This window comes from Lepidothrix coronata, unplaced genomic scaffold (assembly GCF_001604755.1).
Source record: "Lepidothrix coronata isolate B3197 unplaced genomic scaffold, Lepidothrix_coronata-1.0 Scaffold9, whole genome shotgun sequence".
NCBI lineage: Eukaryota > Metazoa > Chordata > Aves > Passeriformes > Pipridae > Lepidothrix > Lepidothrix coronata.
In genome coordinates this window covers 8,198,906-8,226,901 of record NW_016690189.1, presented here as the reverse complement: position 1 = coordinate 8,226,901, position 27,996 = coordinate 8,198,906, and the positions used below count along the sequence as shown (strand labels likewise).

Genomic DNA, 27,996 nt, shown 5'->3' with positions numbered 1-27,996 from the left:
AGATTGTCTGTCAAGCTTGTTCATCAAATAAACATGGCTTAGACTATATGAAAAACCAGCCAGCAAGAGTATGTGATCATTGCTTCAGGGAACTACAAAAACAAGGTAAAGAAAATCTTCACAAACTGTCTGCCTTATTTTTGTGGCCCTTATTAACATGGTATGTCTGTGCCTCATCTTTACTGCTGGGTTCAAGTGTCTAATTCTTCTTGTGCCTGAAAAGCGATGGGCATCTGAGATTCTAAGATGCCAAACAAGCTAGGAAATTAATTTGCAATGCATTGGCTCTTCCTTCCAGAAACGTGTGCATTTACCTTACAGTAATTAGACGTAGCTTATGCTGCTTTCCTTTTGAGATAACTAGTGTTACATTGCTTTTCTTTAATCACAGGGTACAAGTGTATATTAATGTCCTTGCAGCTTATCATGACCTTCCAGTGGATTCATGTGTACTTTTTCCCTCTGTAACTTGTATGCCTGTAAACTTCATTTTTGACAACTAAGCTGCTGAGATAGTTAAGCTCTGGGGCTCTGTCAAAACATAGGCTTTCATCTTATTGAAGCTGAGTCTCTTCAACCTCAAGCCTCAGCTCATCTGGAATTCAAGAATTTGGCATATCTGTACCTCAGTTCTGAAGGCAAAATTCCTAACCATTGCCTACTGAACACTGGCAACATGGATTTCAGTATAAAACACCACAGCTAGAGCAGTTTTCATTGAAATGCTTTCAAAGAGTGTAGTGCCTTATGGAAAGCAAGGGTTTGATAGCGTGGTGGTAATAACATTTGCTTAGAGAGAAGGTCCAGAATCAGTGTCCTCACTCATCCTGAGAAAATTCAAATACGTCTCTTTGAAGAAGCTTCATATCATTATGCAGAAACAAATATAAAATCAATGGAGACACCTCCCAGTGAGGTGGAAATCGAGTTCCATCTCACAGGAGTTGCTCTGAACTATGTCCAAATACTTTAGTATAAAATACACAAATGAGATGTAAGCAGAGACTGAAAGAGTTTGCTGCCCTTCCCTGTGGCAGAGGCTCCAGTTCGACACAAGCTCTCAGGGGTATTAGGAAATCTGTGACGCCCCAGTGAAATAATAAACCTATGGATCCCATAGGGATGCGGAAAGCAGCATCGATAACCCTTGTAGCTGTGGGTGCCTGTGGTGCTTGGGAAAGCAATTGTCTGGACCACCTGCAGGTGTCTGTGCTGGGCACTAGAGGCTGCTGTGCTACAGGCAATGGCAGGTGCCTTTAGCTGGGAAAAGGGCTGCGGAGCAGGTTCGGTACAGCTGGCAAATCCCGTGATTCTTCTGCTCTGCTCATTTTTTCAGAGCCTCACCAAGTTCAGGGACAACTCTAAAAGTAGATTTAGTGAAACTACTCATTTCAGGTTGGGCTGTAAAGAAGTGGCGGGTGTTGCTAGAAAAAGAGGTTTTAAAGAAGTGAGGTGTTGCAGAAGTCTTCCAAGAGAGATGAAGGAACGGCGTGTGGCAGTGGAGAATGACAGCGTATGCTCTGGAGATGGGAATGTCCAGAAGTGTGTGTATGACACTGTGATGCTAGAAGAGGAGTCCTACAGCATCCATATTGAAAAAAGCTGAGAAGTTAACAGATGTAGAGAACTGAAGAGCAGAGTTGGGGAACAGAGGTAAAATACAGACTGAACTGCAGAGGACAGCTGTAAAAATTTGGTGTGATTTTTAAGACTTAATTTTCACCCCGTTCGACATCAAGAAAACAAAAAAGACCAATTTGTTTAGTTCTAAAGTTCTTATGGCTTTTTTTTTAGTTTGATTGTGATTTAGGGGTTTCTAACTCATGGTGTTGATGATAACACTGAACCATTAATTCAGTGCTGAATTTAGTGTAGTTAGGTGTTACTACTGAAACACTGTAATGGGAATAAAAATGCCAGCTGTCTTTAAGAAGAAAAGGCCAAGAATCAACAGCCTATGTTTCATCTGTGACATATTCATCCTGTGCATTTTAGATAACCAGTGCACTCCTAAGAGCGGATCCCCAGTCAACCATAAATCTCCATCAAGTGCCTTGTCTACAGTATTACATAGTATTCCCTCTGGAAGAAAGCAGAAAAAAATTCCTGCAGCCCTCAAAGAAGTAAGTGCATTATTGGTCAAAAGTGATGCCTTGGTATTATATAATCAAAATTAACAATGCAAAAGACCAATTCCATATTTTAGCAATCTTCTCTAGAAGCAAAAGTCAAAATGTATCTGTAACTGTGGTTTGGGCCTTAGTTTTAAATAGGCAGGGACGTGAACTGTGAAGTAGTGTGTAAACTGCATGAACACCTGTGAGATTGTGATTCAGATAGATAGACAAAATTGTAATTTCTTTCTTGCTTCCCTGTGTTTCCGTGAATTGTGATTTACCTCTGCACCAACAATCAGTGAGAAGACTCCTACACCAACTCAGCTCTTGGCTTATGACTGGGAAAGGTAGATCTAAACCCTACCTCTCTGTATGTATACACTGGAGGTCTTGGGAATGGGAGGTAGTGATTGTTCTCGGCAAGTCTGCAGATGACACCAAGCTGTGTGGTGCAGTTGACACGCTGGATGGGAGGGATGCCATCCAGAGGGACTTGGACAGGCCTGAGAGGTGGGCCTGTGTGAACCTCATGAAGTTCAACAAGGTCAAGCACAAGGTCCTGCATATGGGTCAGGGAAATCCCAAGCACAAATACAGGCTGAGTGGAGAATGGATTAAGGCTTGCCCTGGGAAGAGAGACCTGGGGGTGTTTGTGAATGAAAAGCTCAACATAACTTGGCAATGTGCACTTGCAGCTCAGAAAGCCGGTTGTGTCCTGGGCTGCATCAAAAGCAGTGTGGCCAGCAAGTCAACGGAGGGAATTTTTCCCCTCTTCTCGCTCTGGTAAGACCCCACTTGGAGTGCTGCACCCAGCTCTGGGGTCCCCAACACAATAAGGGCATGATAATGGTCAACATAGTAAGGGCAACATAAGTCCAGAGGAGGGCCACTAAGGTGATCAGAGGGCTGGAACACCTCTCCTAATAGGACAGCATGAGAGAGTTGGAGCTGTTCAGCCTGGAGAGATCTCTGGGGAGATCTTGGAGCAGCCTTCCAGTACCTGAAGGGGGGCCTACAAGAAGGCCGGAGAGGGACTTTTCACTAGGGCATGTAGTGATAGGACAAGGGGGACCCTCCTTAATCTGAAGAAGAGTAGGTTTAGATTAGATATTAGGAAGAAATTCTTTACTGTGAGGGTGGTGAGAAAGTGGAACAGGTTACCCAGAGAGGTTGTGGACTATCCATTCCTGGAAGCGTTTGAGAACAGGCTGGATGGGGCTTTGAGCAACCTGGTCTAGTGGAAGGTGTCCCTGCTCATGGCGGAGGGGTTGGAAATAGATAATCTTTAAGGTCCTTTCCAACCCAAACCACTCTGTGATTCTGTGATTCTTCTGATGTAGGAATGCGTGTTCTCCAGCGTACATAGTCCTCAGCCCTCTCTTGTCCTGTTGCATGCAGTTAAGTTCCAAACCTTAGTGGCAGTGGAAACCTCTCTTCCAGACCAGATAGATGGTAGCAGACAAAATAATTGTTCTTTCAGCCATGTAAGTTAGTTAGCAACGCTAACCTGAGATCAGGTAAGAATTTGAGTCTTTGACAGGCAGGGCTTTGGAAATCTGCCTAAAAAACACCCTGTACTGTGAAAACTTGTACTCTTAGAGTGTGTTGATTCATTTTGTTTTTCCTCTTCAGGTTTCAGCAAATACAGAAGACTCTACAATGAGTGGCTACCTACACAGATCTAAGGGCAGTAAGAAACCATGGAAACACCTATGGTTTGTTATAAAAAATAAGGTGCTATACACATATGCTGCTAGTGAGGTAAGAGACTACATATTAGAAATAAAATATCCAATGATAATACTGTCTTTGTAACAAAGTTGTTTATTTTTATGATATGGAAACAAGCTATAAAAGTAGATCACCTTACAGTATTCGATCTGATTGTGAATGCAGTATTTTGAAAAGGCCCAGTGAGCTTGATACCATAATACATTGATATAGCTATGCTGTTTCTGATTCCAGAACTAGTTTGAGTACCTCTGCACTGCACACCATTGCTCAGCTGTAGGTATGTTCTGAGTCAGCTGAATACATGGGGAGTCTGTTTGGATGCATCACGGTGTGGTAGTGGCAAAGCCAACATTATAAAAGTATCTTGAAGTATGTTGTTCTGCAGTTCCATAAGGTCTTTTGAATGCTTGGAAAATGAGCAAACTAAATCTCTTTACTTCTTCTCAAACTGTTGTTTTCAGCCTGGAGTTGCTATCTGATACACAGTGATGCAGTAGAAAAAAAAGAAATGCATCTTATCTAATGACATTTGCTTTTTTATTTAGGATGTGTAGTCCTAAATAAGTCCATTGCAGTGTGGAATAATCTCTATTCAGTATTAATATGTGTGTGTGTGTGTGTGTGTGTGTGTGTATAAAAGCTCTGCACATCCCAGTATGTGCTAAGGATGTAGCCTCATTGCATCTTTGAATGTTTTGTAACATATGGATGTATTGTAGCACCAGAAGATATTGGACTAATTTTATATGTTAGAGTTTGCTACTAGCTTTCAAGAGCAAAACATCCAAAGCATCTGTTTAAAGGTATTGCTATTCCTCACTTACTTTCAAAATGTAAGGCCCAACCTATCCTGGCCATGTAAAGAATTACCCTTCTTCACCCTCACACCACATCCACTCTAGTTATTTCCTGGTTTGTGCTCAGATTTGTTCCTGGGTTGTTCCTGCCAACCTTTATTTTTAGAACTTCTGAATTATGTCCAAAACCTGTGATGTTATTTCCACTACAGTATTAGCAATATTAAAAAAAAACCACAAAGTAGTTCTAAAAATAGCTTAAATAATTATGTGGAAAAAAATTACTTTTACATCAATTAAAAAAATATTTGAGAGCGTTGTGTTTCTTCTGTTAGTTGCAAAGGAGACTTTGGCAGAGGTAAAGAAAGATATATTAGTCTGTGACAGTCACTTTAAATATTTTTTGGCTTGGCTTCCTCTGAGATATCAACCTTACAGAGTAGCTTCAGTTTGCAGCTCACAATCACAAAATTAACTCTTTCCAATTTTCTTTAAACTGAGGAATATCTGTCCTTATTTTTCATCTTGATGAGCCATTGCAGGAGACATTGGTTATAGAGTCTTAAAGGAAGATCCAGTGTTGTGTTAGCCAGGAAACCTCACTTAAACTACTTACATTAGTTCCAAGTGATATAAAGATCAGTGGTAAAAAAAACACCTATTAGTGGTACAAAGACCTGAGATAGCAAAACAGATTGCTCAGCCTTACTTGATTTTCCAATCTAAAGAAATGCTGTTTTCACAGGACACCCTTGTTTCATTGGAGAGGCAATTACCAAAGTCATCACCTGATTTGTTATTGTTTATATACATTCTTTGGTTTTTTAGCTTTTTTCTTTTCTTCTATCCATAAGCATTGCAGAACCTTGCCTGGTTACAAAACACTGTTTTGGAATTTGCACAGGATGAAAATAGTTGGGTTTTTTTCCCTTCCAAAAATGCTTTGTGTGGTATTCATTTATTAAAAGGCAAGAGTATTTAAAAAAAAATTTAAAAGTAAGTACTTGAGATGAATGAGGAAGGGGACAGGTTTCATTTTTAGCCAGGTTTTGAAACTAAATAAAAGAAAACAAAAAGGTACAGCTTCTCTTGCTACTCTTTCCTAACCTACCGTTTGTGAACACTCAGCAACTATTTTTCCCCTATCCTTTTAATTTCCAGCAACAGAAAGCGAAATAAGCTTAGCCATTTGAAGTATTTGGAACTTGACTGCAGTGCTTGAGAACATAGGTTGCATCCATAGCTCCTCCTTTTAGCATACTCCGTGCAGTTAACAGCATCCCACTTCACTTTTAAGGTTGTTGGAGAGAGCACTGGGGTTGGTGGACCTTTGGTCTGCTGCCAGGTGGTAGTTGATCTTTTGATATAAGAACTCCTTACTAGCAGAATGCTGAGACTACACAGCGAAAGACAAGGTAGATGTTATCAGAAAAATGAAAAGAAGATTGGCAGTGTTGAAGTCTATGAGGTTTTGTTATTTCCTGTCTTCTGATTCATGCATGGAGAAGATAAAAAGTGGCATTTTGCACAAGTCTGTTATAACAACTTTTTTGTTTTATAGTCTGTTGCAATGGTATGGTATATGAATAAAGTCTAAATGCATGCCTTAGTATGTCTTGCAAACTCTAATTTTGTCTTGTTTCCTTTTTTCCCTTGTTAAATAGGATGTGGCAGCATTAGAGAGCCAGCCTTTACTTGGATTCACAGTCAGTGAAGTAAAAGATGAAAACTCAGAGTCTCGAGTGTTCCATTTACTGCACAAAAACACTTTATTTTACATATTCAAAGCAGATGATCCCCATTCAGCTCAAAAGTAAGAAACTACTTGAATTCATTTCTGTTACATATTTCTAGAAAATTCAGAAGTGGTGAATGTTCGTAATCACACATTAAACATATGTACCAAAGATCCATATTATATTGTATGTAAATGGAAGTTTTAAATTACTTAAAACACGAGGTTCTGGTGTCACTAGGGCTTCTGAAATGCTTCTGAAATGAAGGAAGCAGACTCTCTTTGGGAAAAGACTGAATGTAGGAGACTGGGAGAGTCAAACATAAAATAAGAAATCTTTCTTTTTCCTAGCTCATTCCAGAAAATATGTTCTAAGAATTAACTGATATGTTCCTTTTTTATTTTCACATGTCAATGTTAGTTATTTTTAATGAATATATGGCAGTGAAAAATGAAGCAGACACTAAAAAGTACAGGACCAAAGTTTGAAGTGTGTGTGCAGATGCAAATGAGCACCTAGGCATGCTTAATACATTCAGACCAAAAGCTTGAATTCAAAGAACATTTACACAAGCTGTTTCATTTCAAGTCCTGCTGATGTGTCTGAGTTTGGAGTCATATTTATCAATTTATATATTGTGTGTGTTCTATATAAAATAACCTAGAAGCTTGGTTATTAATCAGTAGAAAACATTTGTTACGTGAATCTTATAGTAACCTAGAAATGAGCATAAATGGAATACATGTAAGCTATCTTTCCTATATGCCTGTCTTATCTGACTGCTTTCACTGCAGTTTTGCCAAATGAATTTTTATTAATAAATACATTTGATGCACTAACTAGTCCATTATTAATACTTAAGCATTCAAATGGCTCCAGGTTTCTACAAATAGAGACATTCTAAAAAACAAGGTGCCCCGGACAACTGAAAATTTTGAACAGCTGAGAACGTGCTTAATGACACTACTCTAAATAAAAAAATCTAGAAGTCTTTATTTGATTTTGGGGAGTATTTTGTGCAGATGCACACAAATGTTTCCTTGTTCATTGAGACAGTGTTCTCTTGTTTCCCATACTATATAAAACAAACTAAAAAACCCCAAGGCATTCAATAGCTTTGTTTTTCTATTCAGACAATGGCTTTTGTCATCAGTAGGAAAACTTGAAATTGAACATAGTGTATTTTACTGGGGCTAGGAATAACATTAAGTACCTTGAATTTTGATCTTTCTCCAAGTATTTAATATCCTTAGGAGATTTATGCTGAACCTCCAGAATAAATGCTGCTTTGACAGCATTAAAAGGAAAAACAAAGAACGTGCCGTTGGTCTGTTAGCATCAGTGGACACTGTTTTTTCCTGCTAGGGCCAAAGAAATATCTGATGCATTTGTATGAGTGCAGTAATAAACTTTAACAGATGCTTATTTTTCAGTGAGGTTTTAGAAGTCCAATGCTATGTTCAATGCTTAAGCTGTTTAGGGATTTTTTTTTGTAATTGTATTCCACTTTAATTGTTTTTAATGTATGGATGGCAGTGGAAAATACAGTGAGCCCTAAAAAGTAAGGGGTAGATGCTTGAGCTGTGTGTGCAGACAGGCATGAGGACTTACACATGCTTAATATGTTCATACCAAAAGCTTGAATTCAAAGAACATGCACACAGTTACAAAATTAAATGCTCAGGGCAAGGAAGAGCCAACATCTGTGACTAATGTTTAGATACTCTGTGAATACTAAGATGGGTTTGAATTTCTATGATAAAGATAATTACAGTCTTTGTGTCATTCAGTTCTTGCAAAATTTTCACTCGGAAAAAAATCGTCATTATGTCGGCCCCTTAACTTCACATACACAGAGTTCAGCCCTCACTCAGAAGACAGAATTATTCCATTTTTTATTGTATTTGTCTGTGTAGCATCAGGGTGCTTCAGGAGCTTTAATTTTTTTATCCTTGGGAAGCTGAGGATGTTTATACCCTCCTAATCAAGTAGGAACAGAAACCACAGCTATAGGGTGTAAAAGTAGCTGAATATTAACTTTGAATTTCCAGTTTGAGACACCTTGGATCAGCTGTTTGGTACTTCCCCCTAACCCCCACCTTTCACCCTGTGACCTCTTCCCTCAGCCCCACTAGTCATCGGTAACGCCCTGGTACCAGCTGCAAAAGCAGAGGGCATGGGTTATGCAGACAGCAGACAAATACCTCAGTTACAGTAGTGTCCTGATTCATCCCAGGTCATGTTTGCAGTGAAATAAGAGAAGGCAGTACTGGGGTTTTTTAAAGTATGCAGCACTTTGGCATATCCTACTTTTTGAGGATTTGATTTGCCAGCTTCACCTGTTTTTTGTGCATATAACTTCAGTATGGGAGAGGTACACAAGAAAGTTTCTATCGTATGGCCTTGTACCAATACTTAATATGTCCCCAGCAAGCTTTGTATGTTTGGACTCGGCATTTGCACTCACAGACCAACTGGTAATGAAAGTATGATATTACTTCTTGTGTGAATCTGTAGCTACTGACAACAGTGAGATTTACTCTTTTATCAGCAGCTTCCTAACAGTGTTTAATTTTCTAACAGGTGGATAGAAGCTTTTCAAGAAGGCACTGTCTTATAGCAGTGTCAGCATCATGTCTGCAAATTTAAAGGAAAATATCCAGGATGGTGGTAAAACAGACTCAAGCAACTGTTCAGTGAAACAGAGTCCTGCCGTCTCAACCTACACAAAATTGTATATTTGTCAGGATTAGGAGTTGTTGCATTTTTAGTGTAAAGTAATATTTTTTTAAAGAATTGTATGTATTTCTGTGTTGATACAAAATGTGTTATTTATTAAATTCCAATGTTTACTTTAATGGGCAGAATTATTTGTGAGGTCTGCATTGAGGTCCAAAGTGCCCATGTCCTCAGAATGGCAGATTGTTAGTCAACAGATTCATAAACTTTATGCTTTTTTTTTAAAAAAAAAAAGGCAAAACACAAAACAAATCTGTTGCAATTGTACAGTTCCTCATGATTTGTGTATAGGTCTTGAGCTGCTGATGTTCACTTAGCAATTTAGCAGGAACAGATCAGTATAGGAATTTCACAGATTTTGGATCTTTGTTGGCTATGTAAGCTCCTTTATGAGAAGTTGTATGATATTGCTGCTCCTTTCCTTGAATGGCAGTTGAAATCATGCATACCAGTTCATTAAAACAGTACAACAAATTCCGTATCACAAAAACAAAATACAGTTCAATTATTAAAAAAACAGAAAAGGGAAAAATATTTTAAAACAGACTTTGCAATTACAGGGATAAGGCACTAGAGCTCTTACAGTACTACAGAAGCAAAAGAGACTAAATGAGTTATCTTTAATAAATTGGAGGATATATTATCTTTTATGTTTCCACTAGTAATTTAAAGCAGAGTAAAAATACATTTTTGATAACCAGAGAAAGGCAAAATATCTTATTTGTTTCAAAACTTTGTGTCAAATGAGTTCTGTATACAAAAATGAAACACTGTATAAACTATTGTTCAAAGAACATTAAACAAATATATGCACCCTCCTCTCCCAAAATTTTAAACTATTGTATATTTAAATATTATTTTTAAACTGGAATTGCCATACCAAGACAACACAGCTTTCTTAGTGCAGAAGGCATTGAAAATGCATACCATTCTTTGAAATACCTTTTGTTTACAATATGATTTGTTTTCTTTGACACTTTAAAACATAGTTCAGTTTTAGGTGTTTGGGTTTTGTTTTTTTTCTTTAAGAAAATCATCAGCATACCTCATTAGGAAATATTTACTGATGATTCTGGTGCATTTATTCTATTTAAATTTGAAAGATTTTTAACACTGTAATAGCATAAATGGAACTAGAACTATGAAAACCACATGAAAGGAAGCCATTTTTATGTCAAATGTGATGCATGTGTAGTCAGTTAATTTTACTACTTGTTGATAGTCCTCTGAATCAAGCTGGTTTTGGTAACAGAATTAAGAGCCATTAACTTTCAATTAATAGTTTGAATACGCATTAATAGCTATATTGTGGCCTCACAATGGAAAGAGAATAGATGATAGAACAGTTAGTAGTTATGACAGAAAGGCCAAGAATGAAAATGCAAACCAAAATTCTCTTATTTCCTCAAATACCTCAAAGTCAGGTCTAAGATACTAACAGAGTTCTGAAGAAGCTTGATTTCTTAGAGCTTCTGTTAAGTCATTAGTGGGCTTCGAAGTCAAATGCTTAATATTAACTATACAAGTAATTTCATTGGCTTCAAGCATTTCAGTAGAGTACCTTATGAATCAGGGACTTAAAGCTGTAGATCTGACTTTCCTCAGGAACGCTAGAGATTTGACCAGATAATGTTGGAAATTAAGTAGGACTGATCAAAGCCTTTATTCTCTTTTATTGTAATACAAATATGCTAAGTGAATACTTTTCTCTTGTTACATATAAAGGGCTTTTACTTAATTTTCAAAACCAGCTGCTCACCAAGCTAAATAAGTTATTAGCATGTCTCTTCAGGATGATTTCTGCCATGGTTTTTACTGTATCCAAAACTAAACTGATATAGATGTGATGTGTCTCTTCCTGTTGATAGTATCAAAGGGAAGAGCTTCTTAATATTTTCATAGGGACTGCACACCAATGAAGATGGCAAGTCATGAATCAGCAAATGAAGCAGAAATTTGGTTAGGAGCCAGCTAATTTAATTTCAGTTTATGGCTTGATATATTCCCTGCTGCAAAACAGAGCAATAAAAGTCAAAACATACTGAACAAGGTGCCCAAGTTCTGCCTCGTATGGCATCAAACTACCTCTAGAGGATTTGGTGCAGAGTGAGAAAATAGTTTAAAATGTTCTGAGATAATCAGAGGACTTCTTCCAGAAGTAGCAGATCAATCAAAAGATCTGTGACAGAAATAGATTGGAATGGAGCCTTAAAAACAGTCGTATACATATTGCAGTCTAATTCTGTGTTAAATAAATTGTCTTTGTAAACATGTTTGAATATTTCTTTTCCTCTTTCTCCAGCATTAGTGCTTTGTGTCATATGAAGAACCTGCAACACAGGCATTTGCATAACATTTTCAGATGGTTGCTTTTCAAATTTGGTCTGTTTCTCCAGTTCACATCCCCTTTTGATGCATTACCATCGAAAGTAAAGTATTTACTTATTGATTTGACTAAACACTAAAGCACGACCAGAAATTTTTAGACACTTGGCTACCTCCTCTTATAAGAAACTATAATTCATAATTAATTTAAGATTGGTTAGCAGAGTATGAGACAAACATTAGCATTGAATATTAGTTCTAACATTTTTATTCATGGATAAATTAAAGGTTCTAGGATCCTGAATTCTCTTTAACTTAAAACTGTATTTTGTGCCCAAAGGACTCAAAACAAATGGATAGCTGAGCAGCTATGGAACACATTTTACTAAATATTTTTTGTGCATGGAAACTTGATTATTACACTATGTCTATTACATAATAATGTAAAGAGATATTTGGAAAGACACATTCAGTGCATTTGTTTGCCATAACTGCTCTCCCCTGCATTTACCATCCAAATAGCCTTTTATTCAAAGCAGTCCTAAATCATACTGTCTAAATGTAAGAATAGAATCTTTATTTTGTAAATGAAAACAGTTCAAAGCTGTAAATATTCCTGTGGTTATTCATCATTTTTGTATAAATAAATTCACATTAGTTGAGTCTGCATCTTTTTTTTTCTTTTAAAATATGTTCAAGTCTTACATATTATGTAATTTGTATATTCAGTGATTTTCAAATGGCAGAATTTCTTAAAATTATCCTGCACATCAGTCTTGCTTTAAAAATCATACTGCGTTTTGCCCTTATGAACAGAAAACAGCCTGAAAAGGTAGGCTGTGTGGATAGACTAACACTGCTGCTGGATCTGACCACCTGAAACAGTAGTTTTAAGTGAATTATCTTGCTTACATCAGCCAAGACATTGGCTGTGCAAGTGTGTAGTGACACACTCTCACTACCAAAATTGCTGTCTTTGCTAAAATATTTCCATCTTCCTGCTCTCTCATCTTTTCTTAGCTGTCTCTTGCTGTCTAGTTCTTCACTTTCTGTTCCCTCTTCCCTAGCTCACCAAACTAAAAACCCATGCCTTTGCAAGTTCACAATGTTTGTTACCTATAAAGCTCTTCCACAACTGGGTGCAGGCCCATGCTGGACTGTGGCTTGCAGAGAAAATGGACCATCAGAAAAATTGCCCCTGAGCAGCCCCACCTGTAGGACACTGAGCAGAGGGGTCTTATCTCCTGAAGCCACATCCCACCCCTGGGGCATGACAGCCCTTCCAAGCTTCAGCAGCCCAGGAACGAACTAGCCCGTGTACTATAAAAGCGTGATTTTTCAGGTCTATGAGCACGAACTAGCTGTGGCAACAGCTGACTAGAATATATTAAACCATTAATGCAATATTCTTGAACATTTATCAGTGGAGAGAAGATAGTTCTGGAGCATATGATACAGGATGAGAGGACTATTCTCTGAGCTTCCTGAAGACTAGACATGCCCAGAGGAAAGAAAGCATCCTAAGAAACTATCATTCTAAAGAATTAAGGGAGTTAAGTCTATGTGAAGGGTGTTAATAAATCCTTTTGCAAAATCCAGTTCTGCTGTATCAGTAAAAGTATGCCTGAATCACAGTCTCTGTTGGCATCAGGTCCTGCACTTGGGTTACTGTCCTAGTTAGAACAGCTGGGCCCAGTTCATCACTGGATGGGTGTAACCCAAAACTGTGTATTCTATAGCCTTCCGTGCCATTTCCCACAAACTGTTATCAATGAACCATTTACACCATCTGCCCAGAGCAGCCTGACTCCTCAGGCTAAAAACTAGGTGTTAAGAGGCCTGTGAGATAGGAGGATGCTCTTGTCCTCACACCCTTTGTGGAACTCCTTGCCCTGAGGAAAGTACTGGGTATTCCTGCCTGAACTGGAGAATATATAATCTTGGAGTCTTGGAACTTTTTAACCACTCGTGGGATCCGGAGGAAGACTGCAGACCACCACTCTCAACTGGACTGCAACCATCACTCTCGACCGGACTGCAATCACCACTCTTGACCAGACTGCAACAGCACTCTCACCAACAGGTTTTCCCCTCTCCTTTTCCTTTGGACTCAGGGGGCCCAAAGAACACCACTCTGTTCATGCCCCAAGGTGCTGGGTTATACATTTGGGTTTTCTGGGTAAAAACCAATTGTTTGTCTGTATAATTGTACTTATTGTATTATTTTATTAAATTGTTATTCTGATTTATAATCTCTCTTTTGAGTTGAGTTCATTTCCCCTGCTGGTTTATCTTTAAACCAGCACAGTCACGACAACCCCAGCAGGCTTGGGGCAGGCAGAACATGAGCCTGTGTGCTCAGGTGGCCAAGAAGGCCAATGGCATCCTGGCCTGTATCAGCAGTAGTGTGGCCAGCAGGACAACAGCAGTGATTGTCCCCCTGTACTCAGCACTGGTGAGGCTGCACCTTCAATCCTGTGTCCAGTTGTGGGCCCCTCACTACAAGACAGACATTGAGGTGCTGGAGCAAGTCCAGAGAGGGGCAATGAAGATGGTGAAGGGTCTGGAGCACAAGTCTGATAAGGAGCTGCCAAGGGAGCTGGGTGGGGTTGTTTAGCCTGGAGAAAAGTGACCTTGGGGGGACCTTATCACTCTCTACAACCACCTGAAAGGAGATTGTAGCCAGGTGGGGGGCAGCTGCTTCTCTCAAATAACAAGGGACAAGACAAGAGGAAATGGCCTCAAGTTGCACCAGGAGAGGTTTAGATTAGATATTAGGAAAAATTCTTCACCAAAGAGGTGGTCAAGCACTAGCACAGGCTGCCCAGGGAAGTGGTGGAGTTACCATCCCTGGAGGTATTTAAAAGATGTGCAGAGGTGGCACTTTAGGACATGATTTAGTGATTTAGTGGTGGACTTAGCAGTTGCTAAGTTTACAGTTGGACTCAATATTATGAGGTCTTTCCCAACCTAATAGATTCTATGAGTATTTTAGCAGGCCTGTAAGGGAGAGATTTTTCTGTCAGGTTAGTTATGCTGCCTTCTTCTTTGACATATATTTGAAAGCAGTTTTTTGAAAACTTGCAATAACAGCAGAAAGGGATTTGCTTCTCTGCATGGTTTTGATAGGGATGTGCCTCTTGTAATCCTGGCTGACAGAGCTATATGGACATGCCTTCGTAATACAGATCAAGTATGAATTGGGTCATTTCAAAGCATGTTTTACTGGTTACAGTGACATTTCTGCAGTATTGAGGATATTAGAATACTTGGCTGAAGTAAGTTTTGGTGCAAATTATTTGATATTTGTTAAATGAAACTGCACTAAGCTCTGTCATTTAGAAAGTGGATGTGTGGCTCAAGCTAGTTTGGGAAGTGACAAGTACTATAAATCAAGAGTGCTGCAACAGTTGACACTTTCAGGAAACACTTAGCAAGTTAATTGCGCCTATTTAAAAATTCTTCACTAAGTTCATTTGCATTTGGCATTTGGGAATGTGTTTGTCAAAAAGTAGAATACGATGCTTGCAAGTACTGACTGAGCTAGTGATCTTGAGCTAGGGTAGATAGATTCAGGTGCAGCTGTGGGACTGGGAGTGGGAAGAAAAGCAGTAAAGGAATTGACAAGAGCGTGAATGATTTTATTAATCTTAATACATAAATTTGCTTGTATGCTTTGGGGTTTTTTCCTATCTCTGCTGCTCAGATGTTGATGCTTATGTCATCTGATTCAGTAGAAATTGCATAAAATGGTCTAAATTATTTTCAGATTGTGAACTTGCACATACAGCCCCAGTGGCCTACACAATCTTGAAGTTGCTGCTGATCTCTGATCACTGTTAGACCATCTTTGTTGAACAGATGGAAGATGAAGGGTGAAAAGGGACATATTTAAAGTATAAAATTCTTATTTAAAATCAAGGTCATTTAAAATAATTAGCATAAACACAACTTTGATCCAAATGGATGTTGAGACACAGCCAGAACAGCAGTAAATTGTTCCTTTGGCACTACCTCAGCAGGAATGGGCAGTCTTTAGCAGCCAGGCTCCCCATCACCTTCCCGAAGGCAGTTCAGGGCAGCGCTGACGATTAACGAGGTGACTTGCTGCTGCCATGCAGGCGAAGCACAGCTCTTTCAGACATAGCTGGCTGAACTGCTACAGTGACTGCACCAAGTGTTGTGTGCGCCTCCATCATGTTGCATGTTTCAATCCCAACCCACCAATCTTGCCTCTGGATCTACCTCAAGGGACAGAGCCCACCAAGCTCCCCAAGGCCAAAAGCAAACTGCAAATCTGTGTTCAAAGCTGGCTCATCCCTGTGTCCATGCAGAGAACTGCAGTTCTCCGCTTGCAGTGGGGAGATGGATATTTGTGCTCCCCGCTTGATGGGCATGACACTTGAGTACCGTCTTCAGTTTTGGGCCCCTCACTTTAAAAAGGACATTGAGGTGCTGGAGTGTATCCAGAGAAGGGCAACAAGGCTCATGAAGGGTCTAGAAAATATGTCTTATGAGGAGCAGTAAGGGAGCTGGGTTTGCTTACTCTCAAGGAGGCTCAGGGTCTCTACAACCTCCTTCATTGCTCTCTACAACTACCTGGAAGGAGGTTATGGTGAGGTGGGGGGCAGTCTCTTCCACCTGCAGTGGCTGCAGTGAGAGGAGAAGAGGAAAGGGCCTTAAACTGAGACAGGGGAGATTCAGATCAGATACTAAAAAAAAAATTTTGCACTGTTAGGGTGGCCAGATATTGGAATGGGTTGCCCGGGGAGGTGGTGGAGTCACCATCCTCGGAGGCGTTTAAGAGGCGTCTGGGTCTGGCGCTGAGTGATGTGGATTAGAGGTTACAGTGGCAGTGCTGGGTGAACGGTTAGACTGGATGACCGTAAAAGTCTCTTCCAACCTTGATGATTCTCTGATTTTACGACACTGCCTGCAGGGCTGGCGGAACGTCTCGGGCTGCGGTGCGGGCGCTCCGGCGGGGCGGTGCACCCAGGTCCTGCCGGCCCCCGCTGCCCGCGGCATCCCCCGCCCAGCCCTGCCGGCCGGGCCCGGCCCCCTCAGCTGCCGCTCCCCCCGCCCCCAACCCCCCGCCGCGCGGCCCGGCGCGAGCGCAGGCGCAGAGCCCGCGGCGGGAAGGGGCGGGGCGGCGGCGGGGGCGGGGTCGCGAACTCTGACCCCCGGGAGCGGAGCCGCTGCCGCCAAACAAACCCGCCGGAGCGGCCGCGGGTCCGCCAGGTGAGCGAGAGACCGCCGGCAGCCGAGAGACATCCCCCCCCGGTGGCGGCCGAACGGGGAGCAGAGGCAGCCGCGGCCGCGCTTAACGGTGCGGGCCCGCCCGGCTCCTGGCCGACGCCCCCGCGGAGCGTGGAGGAGAGCGGCGCCCGCCCCGCCCCGGGCCCCGGCGCGGCCCGGCCCGGCCCGGCCCCGGGCGGCCCCGCGCCCCCCGACCTTTCACCTACAGGAACCGCTTGCCGCTCCCGCCGCCCGGCATCCGGGTGGCGCCGGCTGCCGCTTCCCGCGGGCGCGGCGGGCTCGGGAGCCTCAGGGGAGACGGCGGCGGGCGATGGCGATGCCCCGCTCGAGCGGCGCCCCGGCCCCGCGCAGCCATTTTGTGCGGGGGGCGAGCGCGGCGCTGGCCCCGCGAAGCCCCCGGACAGGGCGATGCCGGGGCAGCTGCCGGGGCAGCGGGGTGGGCTGGGCCGGGCGGGCCCGGGCACTGCGCTGGGGCTCGGCCTCTGCGCGTCTCCCTTTCTCTCCCTCCCCGACTCCACATTCCCGGGGGGTACCGTGCGCTTCTCCGACCCTTCCCGCCGCTCTGTGCCTGCCGACGGCATCGCCCCGCCTGTTCGCTCCTCGTATATCCCAGGCGGCTGTCTGGGTATATATTGTGTTAAGGTAGCATGACCAGCGCAACAGCCGGTATTATTTTTGTTGGGTCAGATGACCCTGCCGCTGTTTCTTATTTTGTCTCGTTGGATGGGGTATTTCTTCTGGGCTGCGGAATTTGTGAATTCTTTATTTCTTCAGTGTTGCCATATGTTGCTTTAAGTGTAAAAAGCACGGCGTGTACCACAGGATGCGCTTACATTTGCACGTTGTGGAGGGAATAGAGGAGATGCCGTGTATTGTGCAAGTGAACTTAATGCAACAGGAGAGGAAAAAGTCTTGATAGTGGTTTTACTGCAAGACGAGTGTGTGGACGTGATTCTTGAAAAACTGAGTTGGATATTCATTATTCTTATGTGCAATCTCTGATCCAAAGCTACTAATTTCAGCAGAGTGGACTTGGGAAAGTGGTTTAGTAGCAGGAAGAGCTGCATCCACACCCATCTCATAGAAAAACAAGATGGCAAAAATTCAGATAGTTTTCTGTAGGACAGCTTCCTGGTTTTGGAATCAGCATTATATAAGTAGAAATAGAAGTATTAGATGGGTGGGAAAACATCACAGTTTCTATGCTGGTTGAGGAGCATTCATCTGGTGATACATTCTTCTACACTTGATAATTTTGGATGGCTTTTCCTGTAACAGCATTTTTACCTGAAAATAATTTTATGAATATTTCTCCCAAGCCCGCTTTAGGCCGTGTAGGCAGTTGCAACACAAGATGTCTAGCAGAGCATTTAGCCCACCGCTTACTCCTTGCTGTACAACTTTGCTCAGGGACACTTGTTTGAGGGAAGCCTTAAGGTCTGTAAAATGTGACTGCTTCTCTCTGTAGCTCTTTCTCCAAGACATTGCAGACCATAACTGAGGTTACCCGGAGGGGTGTACAGTCCTCAGCTGCTTCTGTGGTTCCTGCAGACTACTCTAGCTGAATGGTTGGACACCACTTGCTATGTCTGCTGTATTCTACAACAGATCAAGATGGTTATTACAGGAAGAATCTATTGCAGTAGATAAATTAACTAGTTTTAATTTTTTGTCCTCAATTCTTTTTAATATTTCTGGTTTTCTTACTCGTTGTATTTTCTTGTGAAATGTTCTCTTAAAGGGAACAAGTTTTGTGGGACTTCTGATATCTTTAAGAATAGCCATATCCCAGGCTAGATTGTAGGATAGGAGGGAAGATTCGTTCCTTGTTTGTTTGGGGTTGTTATGGTTTTGGTTGTTTGGTTTTGGCTTTTTTTTAGAGCCTACCTTGATTTTTCTGTTCAAGTTTCTTAGCCTCTGAAGACAAAGCCCTAGGCAGCATGTGTAACTCTGAAGCTGACGTTGATTTGGGGGAAAATGGGTTGGACCAGATGACCTCCAGAAGTATATTTCAACATTAATTATTTCATGATTGTATTCTGTTAATAAAGGGCAGGGGGGGGGAGCGGATGGGTCCACAGGGGTTTCAAACCAAACAAAACCCCACTGATACTGTAGCATGCAGTTAAATAGTTCATGTGTGAAATACAGCTACAGAATGCTTACAGCCAATGTGCTAGTCCAGTGAAAACTGGCTTTCATCTGTAATGTAAAATCCAGAATTTACAATAGTAAGATTAGTTTGTTGCCTACACTTTTACTCAATTTTTGTTTTGATTTATTGTGTACTTTTTGTATTATGCAATTAAAGTTTTTGCAGTCAGTGAAATTGCTGGAGTTTCCCCAGAGTTTGTGAAGGAAAGCAGTCTTCCTAAAGAAAGTAAGCTGTGTTCAATGTTTGGGTCAAAAAAGCTGAAAAAAAGCAATGCCCTTTGCTTAAATAAGGGAGCTTACCTGTGTATAAGGACTAGAGTGGCATTGCAGCGGCAATGTGTACATGTTTGTTCTGGTGGAGGACTAAGTGTGGATCTCAGCTGGCAGTGCTGCAGCTGGTAGAGGGTGTGTGTGTCTTTCCTGCTACAGCAGCCAGCCTGGCTTAAGCAGTTATAATAGCAACCTTTGCTAACCTGAGTTATTTTGGCTGATGCAGGTCAGGAGCTCTCAGACTTGTGTTAACATCCATTGGGAAGGAGCGTAAACTGCTGGGGTGGGTGCGGGGGCCACAGGCTCTGGCTGGCACAGCTGTCTGCCTTTTTGTCACACACAGGATGCACCGTGCAACCAGCAGTGACCAGGAAACTAAACTGTACCTGGGACACTTTCTGGCAAACCTTTTACCTTTTTTTTTTTTTCTCTCAGTGCTGTTTCAAGCCGCTTTTAGCACTTTACACTTGTGTCTGTACATTATCGGCACAAGGCAAGCTGCTGCAAAACAGAATTTTATCAGTAGAATTTTATGGATAAAAGTGCTAAGGTACAGTTAATTGAATTGTTACTTTTGTGTATTCACACTTGTCTATATTTTTACCCTTCAGTTAGCAGCTTTTAATTCTAGAGATTACTGCATTGGTCACCAAAATTGGAAATCAACAAAGTATTTCTTTTTTGAAAAATCAGACTTGTTAAAATTCCAGTTCTCTGAGAATGGAAGATGGCATGAGCTTTCTGAGCAAGTCCTGAGTATCTTATGATGCATCATCATCATGGCTAGGCTTCGCGAACGAAGATTTGAGGATGTCTTCAGACTATTTTTCTGCTGAACTTATGATGCAGTACTGTGGATTTTTTAAGGAAATACATTCCTTCCTGAAAACCACGGTGTAGGAACTGCCTTTCTATATCAATATTTACATTAATTTTGTTGAGTTTGCCAGGCCTTCTCTATAAGTCTGTTCAATTTTCTTTAACTTAGATTACTTTTTGTTCAACTTGATAGTAAGCCAGGCTGGACTAAGCGCAGTCTGCCTTTGTAGGAAGTTAAACTGGAAACTTGAAAAATATTAATCACCAAAAAGCTAAAGCCAAACCCTCTGCTATTGTTATATTAGCTCTAATTAATTGTTATTTCATTCCAAAGAAATTGAGGTTGCTCTTTATAACTTAGCAGTAACTTTGTGGTGTGAGAACTGCCCCATTTACTTTGGTAATATATTTCCTTTGAAGTATTAGCAGAACAGTGTCAACATGACTAATGGTTTCACTCATCACTGACTTAATCTGAAGGTTTTTTGCAGTGTTTTTCACACATTTATAGAAATTTAAAAAAAAAACCAAACCCAACAAAAATCCCTACAGACACGAAAAAACACACCACCCCTAACAAAATCTAATCCCGTGGAGTTGATAACAAATTAAAAAAAAAAAAAGGGAATCATAGAATGACTTTGGTTGGAAGGAAACCTTGAAGATCATCTCATTCCAAATTCCCTGCAGTGGGCAGGGACACATTCCACTAGACCACATTGCTCAGAGCCCCATCTGACCTGGAATTGAACACTTCCAGGGATGGGGCATCCACAACTTCTCTGGGCAATCTGTTCCAGTGTCTCATCACCCTCACAGTAAAGAATTTCATCCTAATATCTAATCTAAACCTACTCTCAGTTTAAAGCCATTACCAGTTGTCCTGTCACTACATGCCCTTGGAAAAATTCTCTCTCCATGTTTCTTGTAGGCTCCCTTCAGGTACTGGAAGGAGGTCCCCCTGAAGTCTCTCTTCTCCAAGCTGAACAATTCCAATTTTCTCAGCCTTTCCTCACTGGAGAGGTGTTCCATCCCTGTAATCAACTCGGTGGGCCTCCTCTCAAGAAAAGCAGAGCAGAGGGGCAGAATCCCCTCCCTTGCCCTGCTGGCTGTGCTGCTTTTGATCCCAGCCCAGGACACGATTGGCTTTCTGGGCTGCAAGTGCACATTTCTGGGTCATGTCCAGCCTCTCATCCAACAGCACCCCCAAGTCCTTCTCTGCAGGACTGCTCTTAATCTGATCATCCCCTGGCATATTTTACATGAAACATTGTCAACAGTGATTTACTGGAAGGATGTGTGTGAAACTCAGTTTTGTTGTGGTGGGTTTTTTCCTTCTGAAGGAAGTTTCCATGGATATGAATATATATGCAAGTTGTAAGGGTTGTGTTATTATTAGTAGTTGAAGAGGTTTGCTGATTTCCATAGTGTACCTTCTGGTATCAACTACCTTGTCTATGGCTGTAGTTCAGGGAATACTCCAAATCTCCAAATGATAATCTTGCATAACACTTGCACGGACAATTTGGCACAATAGATAAGCTGATGTAACATGGGCTTTTCCCCAAAAAGAAGTGGTCTTTGTTCTGCTTCTACCTGCTTTTCCTGTGTTATGTTTAACAATTGTTAGGTGCAGGGTGAATAAAGTCTGAAGATGAGCTTACCTTACAGCTATGCAACCACAAAGGCTAATGCAGAGGGGACAAAACTGTCAGCCACCAGTTGGGCTATCTCTCATGAAATGCTGTAATTATACTGTAGGGTATGTACTGTATCCATGTGTTCAGAAAGAAGGGTTTGTACTTGCTATGCTGTGTTGGTGCCAGGTAGAATGGACCTGGCTGAACCTAATCCAGTGAATGGCGAAGTCTTCAGCCAGATGAGCTTCCTGGTCTGGTTCGTTGTGCAGCTTCAGCTCTGGTGCAGGGAACCAGTTCGGGTTTTTTCCTACTTATTCCTTTTGCAAGCTTCAGGTGGAGATGTGGCCTGTGGCTGACATGATACAGGGCAGCTTGACCTGATTAAATACCTCTCCTTACCTAGCTCTGGCATGTAGCCAGTGCTCCTGTGAGTGGAGACTCAGCTTGCAGACAGCCCCCTTGCCTTTCCTCCTCCTTCCTTTCCCAGTTGTTTGTGAGGCTGGTGAGCTCAATCAGCTCAGCTGTAGCTGTTCAGGAGGGTTCTAGAGATAGCATGATGAAAGCAACAGAAGCCCAGGCCTAAAAATGAGACTATCCCTTGGGTGGCCCAAACTGTAAGAATGACTCATCAGTCACCTGAATATTTGTCCTAGCAATTCTGTTTTCTAGTGTTTCCTGCCACTGTAGCACTTGCTTACATGAAAAAGTAGTGAGAGCAATGATTTTAAATTAATTGTACAGACATGCCTACAAATGTGTCTTTCTGTATTGCTGTGTGCCTTTTAATTATTCCCTTATGCTTTTATAAGCATCTCATTTTCCCTTGCTTGCCTGCAGGTCTAGCTGCTTCAGTTTGCTGTTGTTACCTGTCTCTTACATATGCACTCTCTAAATCTTGATCTCATGCGAATTTAAAAAACAGTGTCTAACTGGGTGTCAAGAGTCACATAAATATTCCTTAGTTCGTTGATAATGAGAGTCTTACTCCTTTAAGTCTGCCAACTGTTCTACCATCTTGAGCAATATGGCTTATAGAACGATAATCCAAGAATAGCTCATTTAGTGTGCTGTGTTCATTGAGCTTTTCTTGTATGAAGCACTGAGCTCAGTAGCATCACTTGTTTCACAAATGTGTTTGGATTCCTTGGCTTAATTTATTATCTGTAAAGCATTGCAGAAAACTAAAGTATAAAGAAATCTTAGGGGGTTCTGTTACTTCTTTTAAGCACTAACTCAGGCACATTTAATCATAGAGGAATTGTTAAGTTAAGGAATTGTTATGTGTAGGAATTTATTCAACAAATTTGGCACAGGCTATGCAGAATTCTTAATTAGTATATGAAGAGTTTGAAAATGGAAATGAGGACTAGTTTCCATTTTAAGCTTTACAGAGCACACAAAGACAAGTGTGATGACCTGAACTAAAATTCTTAGTTCATTTTGATATGTGTTGAAATCATTCAATAGTGAAGCAGTATGACTGCAGAGAGAGATTAAGACAGCTTCTTCTTCTCTTCCAGTTTTCTGTTATATTAACCTTTTGAGCTTTCCTAAAAAGACATGTTGATCTTCCTGTATTTGACTGTGTCCTGTGTGTCTTGGTTTAACCCCAGCCAGTCGCTAAGCCCCGTGCAGCTGCTCACTCACTCCCCCACCAGCAGGACTGGGGAGAGAATTGGCAGGGTAATAGCCAGAAAACTCGTAGATTGAGACAAAGACAAAAGCTGCACACAATAACAAAACAAGAATTAATTCACTGCTCCCCATGGGCAGATATATCTGTTCAGCCATCTCTAGGGCAGGGAAATGGCTGAACATTTAATGTGATGGCAGAGCCCCACCATGTGTAATGGGTTACTTGGGAAGGCAAATGCTGTCACTCCAAATGACCCCTTTTCCTCTTTCTTCCTCCCTTTTTATGTAGTGAGCATGGTCTCATATGGTGTGGAATATCCTCTGGGTCACCTCTCCCAGCTGTGTCTCCTCCCAACCTCCCAGGCACCCCCAACTTCCTTGCCAGCATGGCAGTACAAAACCCAGACAAGGTCTTGTCTCGTGTAAGTCATGCTCAACAATAACAAAAACATCTCTACATTATCAATCCTGTGTTCAGCACAAATCCAAAACACAGCCATACTAGTCACTGTGAAGAAAATTACCTCTACCCCAGCCAAAACCAGCACATTAATATAAGAACAAAAAAGTTAAGTTCACAGCAACTTCTACAGTCATAACTAGTTAATGTGCCTGTATTTCTAAAGTATCTAGATCATACTTGTGTAACTTTATTAGTTTAACGGGTGGATTTAATCTAGGAAAGACCCCTGTGTTAAGACACATTCCATTCATATATTCATAGTAATTATCAGAATCATTATTCATTCTATACATACATAGTCAAACTGGTTTGACAGTGCCAGCAGGGTAAGTTAAAACTTCTAAAATTTTACAAGCATCTTTTTTGTACCAGTAAAAATGGTCAGGAGTGTGACACTTTTTTTCAAAGTAAACTGTAGATCTTTGGAGTGGACAGAATTTTCTCATTTTGTATCTTCACACCAATGTTCTTACTCATTTAAAGGGTTTTACATCAGAATCAAGGTACTTGATAGTGGGGGAGCTATACCAACAGTGTAATGTAACAGAATGAGAGATGTTACCTTTTATATCAAATGGAGCATCCAAACATAAAAAAATATGCTTCCTGGTTACTGCTTTTAAGGCCTTAGTCTACACTGGTATAATATTTTGAAATCCTATTAGTAGGAACCTCCTGCTGGGACAATTAAAGTTGTATAACTTTTGTCCCTGGAGAAGGGTGAATTAAACATTGATGTCTTCTGGGTATAACTGTACTAGTGGAGAGGTTAGCACTTCTGACTGCCAACCCTCAAAACTGCTGTCTGCTCTCGTGGGAATGTTTCCTGACCCATTTCAGTTGAAGTAAGCCTGAAATACTTTAAAAAGGAAGTATTTCCTAAGGTACTTTGACATTGGGAAAACTGGCATATGAAATATGAGGAAGAAGTAAAGTTTAATTGGTTTAATTGGTGTCAACTAATGAAAGTTTTCCACTGACACATTGGCTTACTGAGTGCTTATCTAAAATAGGAATGGAAGACTATTGGACTTGATGCCAGGTTCAACACCACCCAATTTGGGCTAACTGATGGTAGTGATGCATTTAAAAATTAATTCTGACTCTTAACAAGGAGGCTCACTAATTCGTTTACTAGGGGCATAAACTAACAATATGTCAGATTTATTTACAGAAAGCGATTTTGGTAGCATTTTGAGTCTGAAGATTGAAGAGAGAAGCAATAAATGCATTTTAAGTAATACACAGGAAGTTTAATGCCTGTCTTCTGTCAAAATGCTTGCTTCTAGGTGCTGCTTTAATAAATTGTTTGAGGGACTGAGGTTTTGCAAAGAAGAGAGATGGATATATAGTTCTGTCTTATTTTCTTCAAGGGTTTTTGAAAAAGCTTCATTTTTTATTTAATTATGTGGAAGTAATACTGTCAAACAGTTAAGAAATAAATGTAACAGGTAGAGAACAAATGCGGTGATTATACTTGTAAAGCAGGTCTAATTAGTATAAGTACAGATGCTGATATTTGTGTTACTCTGTACTTAGAGCAACAGAAACAGAGCCTTTCCCTGTCCCCAGAAATTTACCACTAATGAGAAAAAACACAAAGGGATCATTACAGACTAAGGGGGAATACAAGGGTACAAAACCAGAATGTAATGGACATTTGCAGAGGCAGTGATCTAATCACCTTGACAGTCCTAAATGTTGTTGATTTGACTTAGTTTTCAGCAACACATCTCTTTTAAGGAAAATTTAAGAAATGTAATGTTTGTTTTGTAGTTTTACAGTGTTTCAAATATTAGCGGTAGATCTGCAAAAAGTTATAGAAGGAAGTAAGAGCTTAAGCTGTGACAGTATCATTAGCTAAATGGCCATGGGACAAAGCATTTCTTACCACTTCATTTTTCAGAAACTTTGTGGTAGAAGTAAAGGCAAGGATCTTAAGTCTGATGTGAAACAGGGAAACTAGTAGAGCAATTAAGAAATACTTTAGTTATAAGCAAATAAAGACTTGCTGGTTGAAACTGAGCGAAGTAAATAATTTTTGCAAGGTATTCAAAGTGAGAGATAAATGAAGTAAAAAATATTTGGGCAATGTTTGTAAACAATGTAGTCCTTGATGTATTGACAGGAGCTTTGGCTCTCCTTTCTCTCTTGTGGTAATAATATATTACAGTTCTTGGACATTATAAAGAAGATCCTTAAAGTATGTGCAATTTTTTTCACGTTGTGTTCTCTGCTCTCTTTTAGAATTCCAACTCTCATCCCTTCAATGTTTTAGATAATTTTAGAAAGGAAATTCAAATGTGATTAGCAGTCTTAAGCATCTGGATAAAGTTTTTGGTTTATCACCTTTGAAAGGAGAATGGAGCATTCTCAGGGAAGAAACTATCACTTATTTGACTCAATCTACTTCTTTGCTATACTAGCAATCTACTTCTTTCCTATACTAGCAATAAACATTCCTCATATATTGCCTGGTGTGTGCTTTGAAGATGTGTGGCATGTTTTGACAAGTGCAGAAAACATGTCTGAAATCAGGAAGATTCACATTAGATGAGAACACCTCAAAGATCACTTCTGATTATTGAAGATCAAAACTCAGACTGTGATGATAGTTAAAGTCAGAATCATTAAGGTTAAAAAAACCTCAAACATTGTGTCCAGCTGTTAACCCAGCACGATTGTGTTTACTGCTAAACCATATCCACATCCATGTGCCTTTTGAACACTTCAGGAATGGTGATTCAACCTTCCTGGGCAGCCTGTTCTCACGCCTGTCCACCCTTTCAGTGCTAATGTCCAATCTAAACTTGAGGTGGTTTCCTCTTGTCTTGTCCCTTGTTATTTGAGAGAAGTAGCTGCTTCCCATCTGGCTACAATCTCCTTTCAGGTACAGAGCAATAAGTTCCCCTTGAGCCCCCTTTTCTCCATGTTAAACACCCCCAGCTCCCTTAGACACTCCTCATCAGACTCATGCTCCGGACCCTTCACTGGCTCCGTTGCCCTTCTCTGGACACGCTCCAGCACCTCAGCATCTTTCTTGTAGTAAGGGGCCCAGAACTGGACACAGAACTCAAGGTGTGGCATCACCATGGCCAAGTACATGGCCAAGGAGACAGTCACAGCTCTAGTCCTGCTGACCATACTATTTCTGCTACAGGCCAGGGTGCCATTGGCCTTCTTGGCCGCCTGAACACGCTGCTGGCTCACGTTCAGCCAGCAGCCAGTGAGAACCTACAGGCCTTGGCCCAGTGATGGAGCCTGTCCAGATGCCTCGGCAGAGCCTTCCTACCCTCCAGCAGGTCAACACTTCTGCCCAGCCTAGTGACATCTGTCAGCTTACCAAGGGTGCCCTCGATCCTCTCTTCCAGGTTGTCAGTAAAGATATTAAACAGGGCTGACCCCCATACTGAGCCCTGGGGAACACCACTGCTGACCAGCTGCCAACGGGATGTAGCACCATTCACCACCACTCTGTGGGCCTGTCTATCCAGCCAGTTTTCTACCCAGGGAACAGTGCACCTGTCTAAGCCATGAGCAGCCAGTTTGTCCAGGAGAATGCTGTGGAAGATGGTGTCAGAGGCTTTACTAAAGTCTGGATCAACAACATCCATAGCCTTTTCCTCATCTACCAAGTCTTTGCTGGAAAATGAAGGTTTATAATAAAGTGTTAAAGGAATATTTCTCAGTTCCAGGTAGCTTTGAGTTTAGAATATATTTATCATTTCATATGAAACAATTCAGCTTTTGAGAATGCTGGCTGGAGCAACTCAGGGAAATAAACTTTTGAAAACATGAAAAATGTGCTAAATTTTTAAGTTCACATAGAAGAAAAATAGCTAAAGCATTTTTTTCCTTGCAGGGATCTCTAAAGAGTAATTAAGCATAGCTGATGTGAAGTCTAACAGATACCTTAGGTAAGCAAAATGTGAGCTGCAAAACTTACAGCTGTCCCACAGTTAGCTTAGAATTTTTAGATAGCCAGTTCCCCTTGACCTGTCCTGGTGCCCTGTCCCCAGGGCAAGATGCACAGCACGTGGCTGCTCCTCAAAGAGGTGGCCTTGCTGCTTCAACATAACTGGCTGTGGAGCTTGTCTGATTCCAGGGTGAGCTGCATTGGACAGCTGGCTGGGCCAGAAGAAAAGGGTACAGCTTTATCATGCAGTTCAACTGAATTTTCAGCTTCCCAACAACAACAATGGAAATGGAGGTTTGCCTCATTCTTAATCTCTCCTCTTTTCCTTCTTCTCTTGCCTTCTAACAACGTGTTCTCCCTTTTGTTTGTGGTAGAATGAATCTGACTGCCAGGTA

At 41.2% G+C, this 27,996-nt stretch overlaps 2 protein-coding genes across 5 annotated transcripts in view; both read left to right on the top strand.

Annotated features, from left to right (window-relative positions):
* Positions 1-11,394, top strand: part of FGD6 (FYVE, RhoGEF and PH domain containing 6) — a 71,436-nt gene extending 60,042 nt beyond the window's left edge. The window contains exons 17-21 of the mRNA XM_017804538.1: positions 3-105; positions 1,996-2,123; positions 3,750-3,878; positions 6,313-6,461; positions 8,968-11,394. Coding sequence (XP_017660027.1) covers positions 3-105; positions 1,996-2,123; positions 3,750-3,878; positions 6,313-6,461; positions 8,968-9,004 — 546 coding nt within the window. The 3' untranslated portion in view covers positions 9,005-11,394. The remainder of the gene's footprint in view (positions 1-2; positions 106-1,995; positions 2,124-3,749; positions 3,879-6,312; positions 6,462-8,967) is intronic.
* Positions 11,395-16,577: 5,183 nt separating this feature from the next.
* The window catches only part of NR2C1 (nuclear receptor subfamily 2 group C member 1), a 50,243-nt gene continuing 38,824 nt past the window's right edge, over positions 16,578-27,996 (top strand). For 2 of the 4 annotated variants that reach the window (XM_017804321.1, XM_017804317.1), the window contains exon 1: positions 16,578-16,686. The gene's annotated coding sequence lies outside the window, so the exon portion shown is untranslated. Of the gene's footprint in view, positions 16,687-17,245; positions 17,347-27,996 lie in introns of those variants that run through there. The other 2 variants (XM_017804319.1, XM_017804320.1) reach the window with 2 other exon arrangements.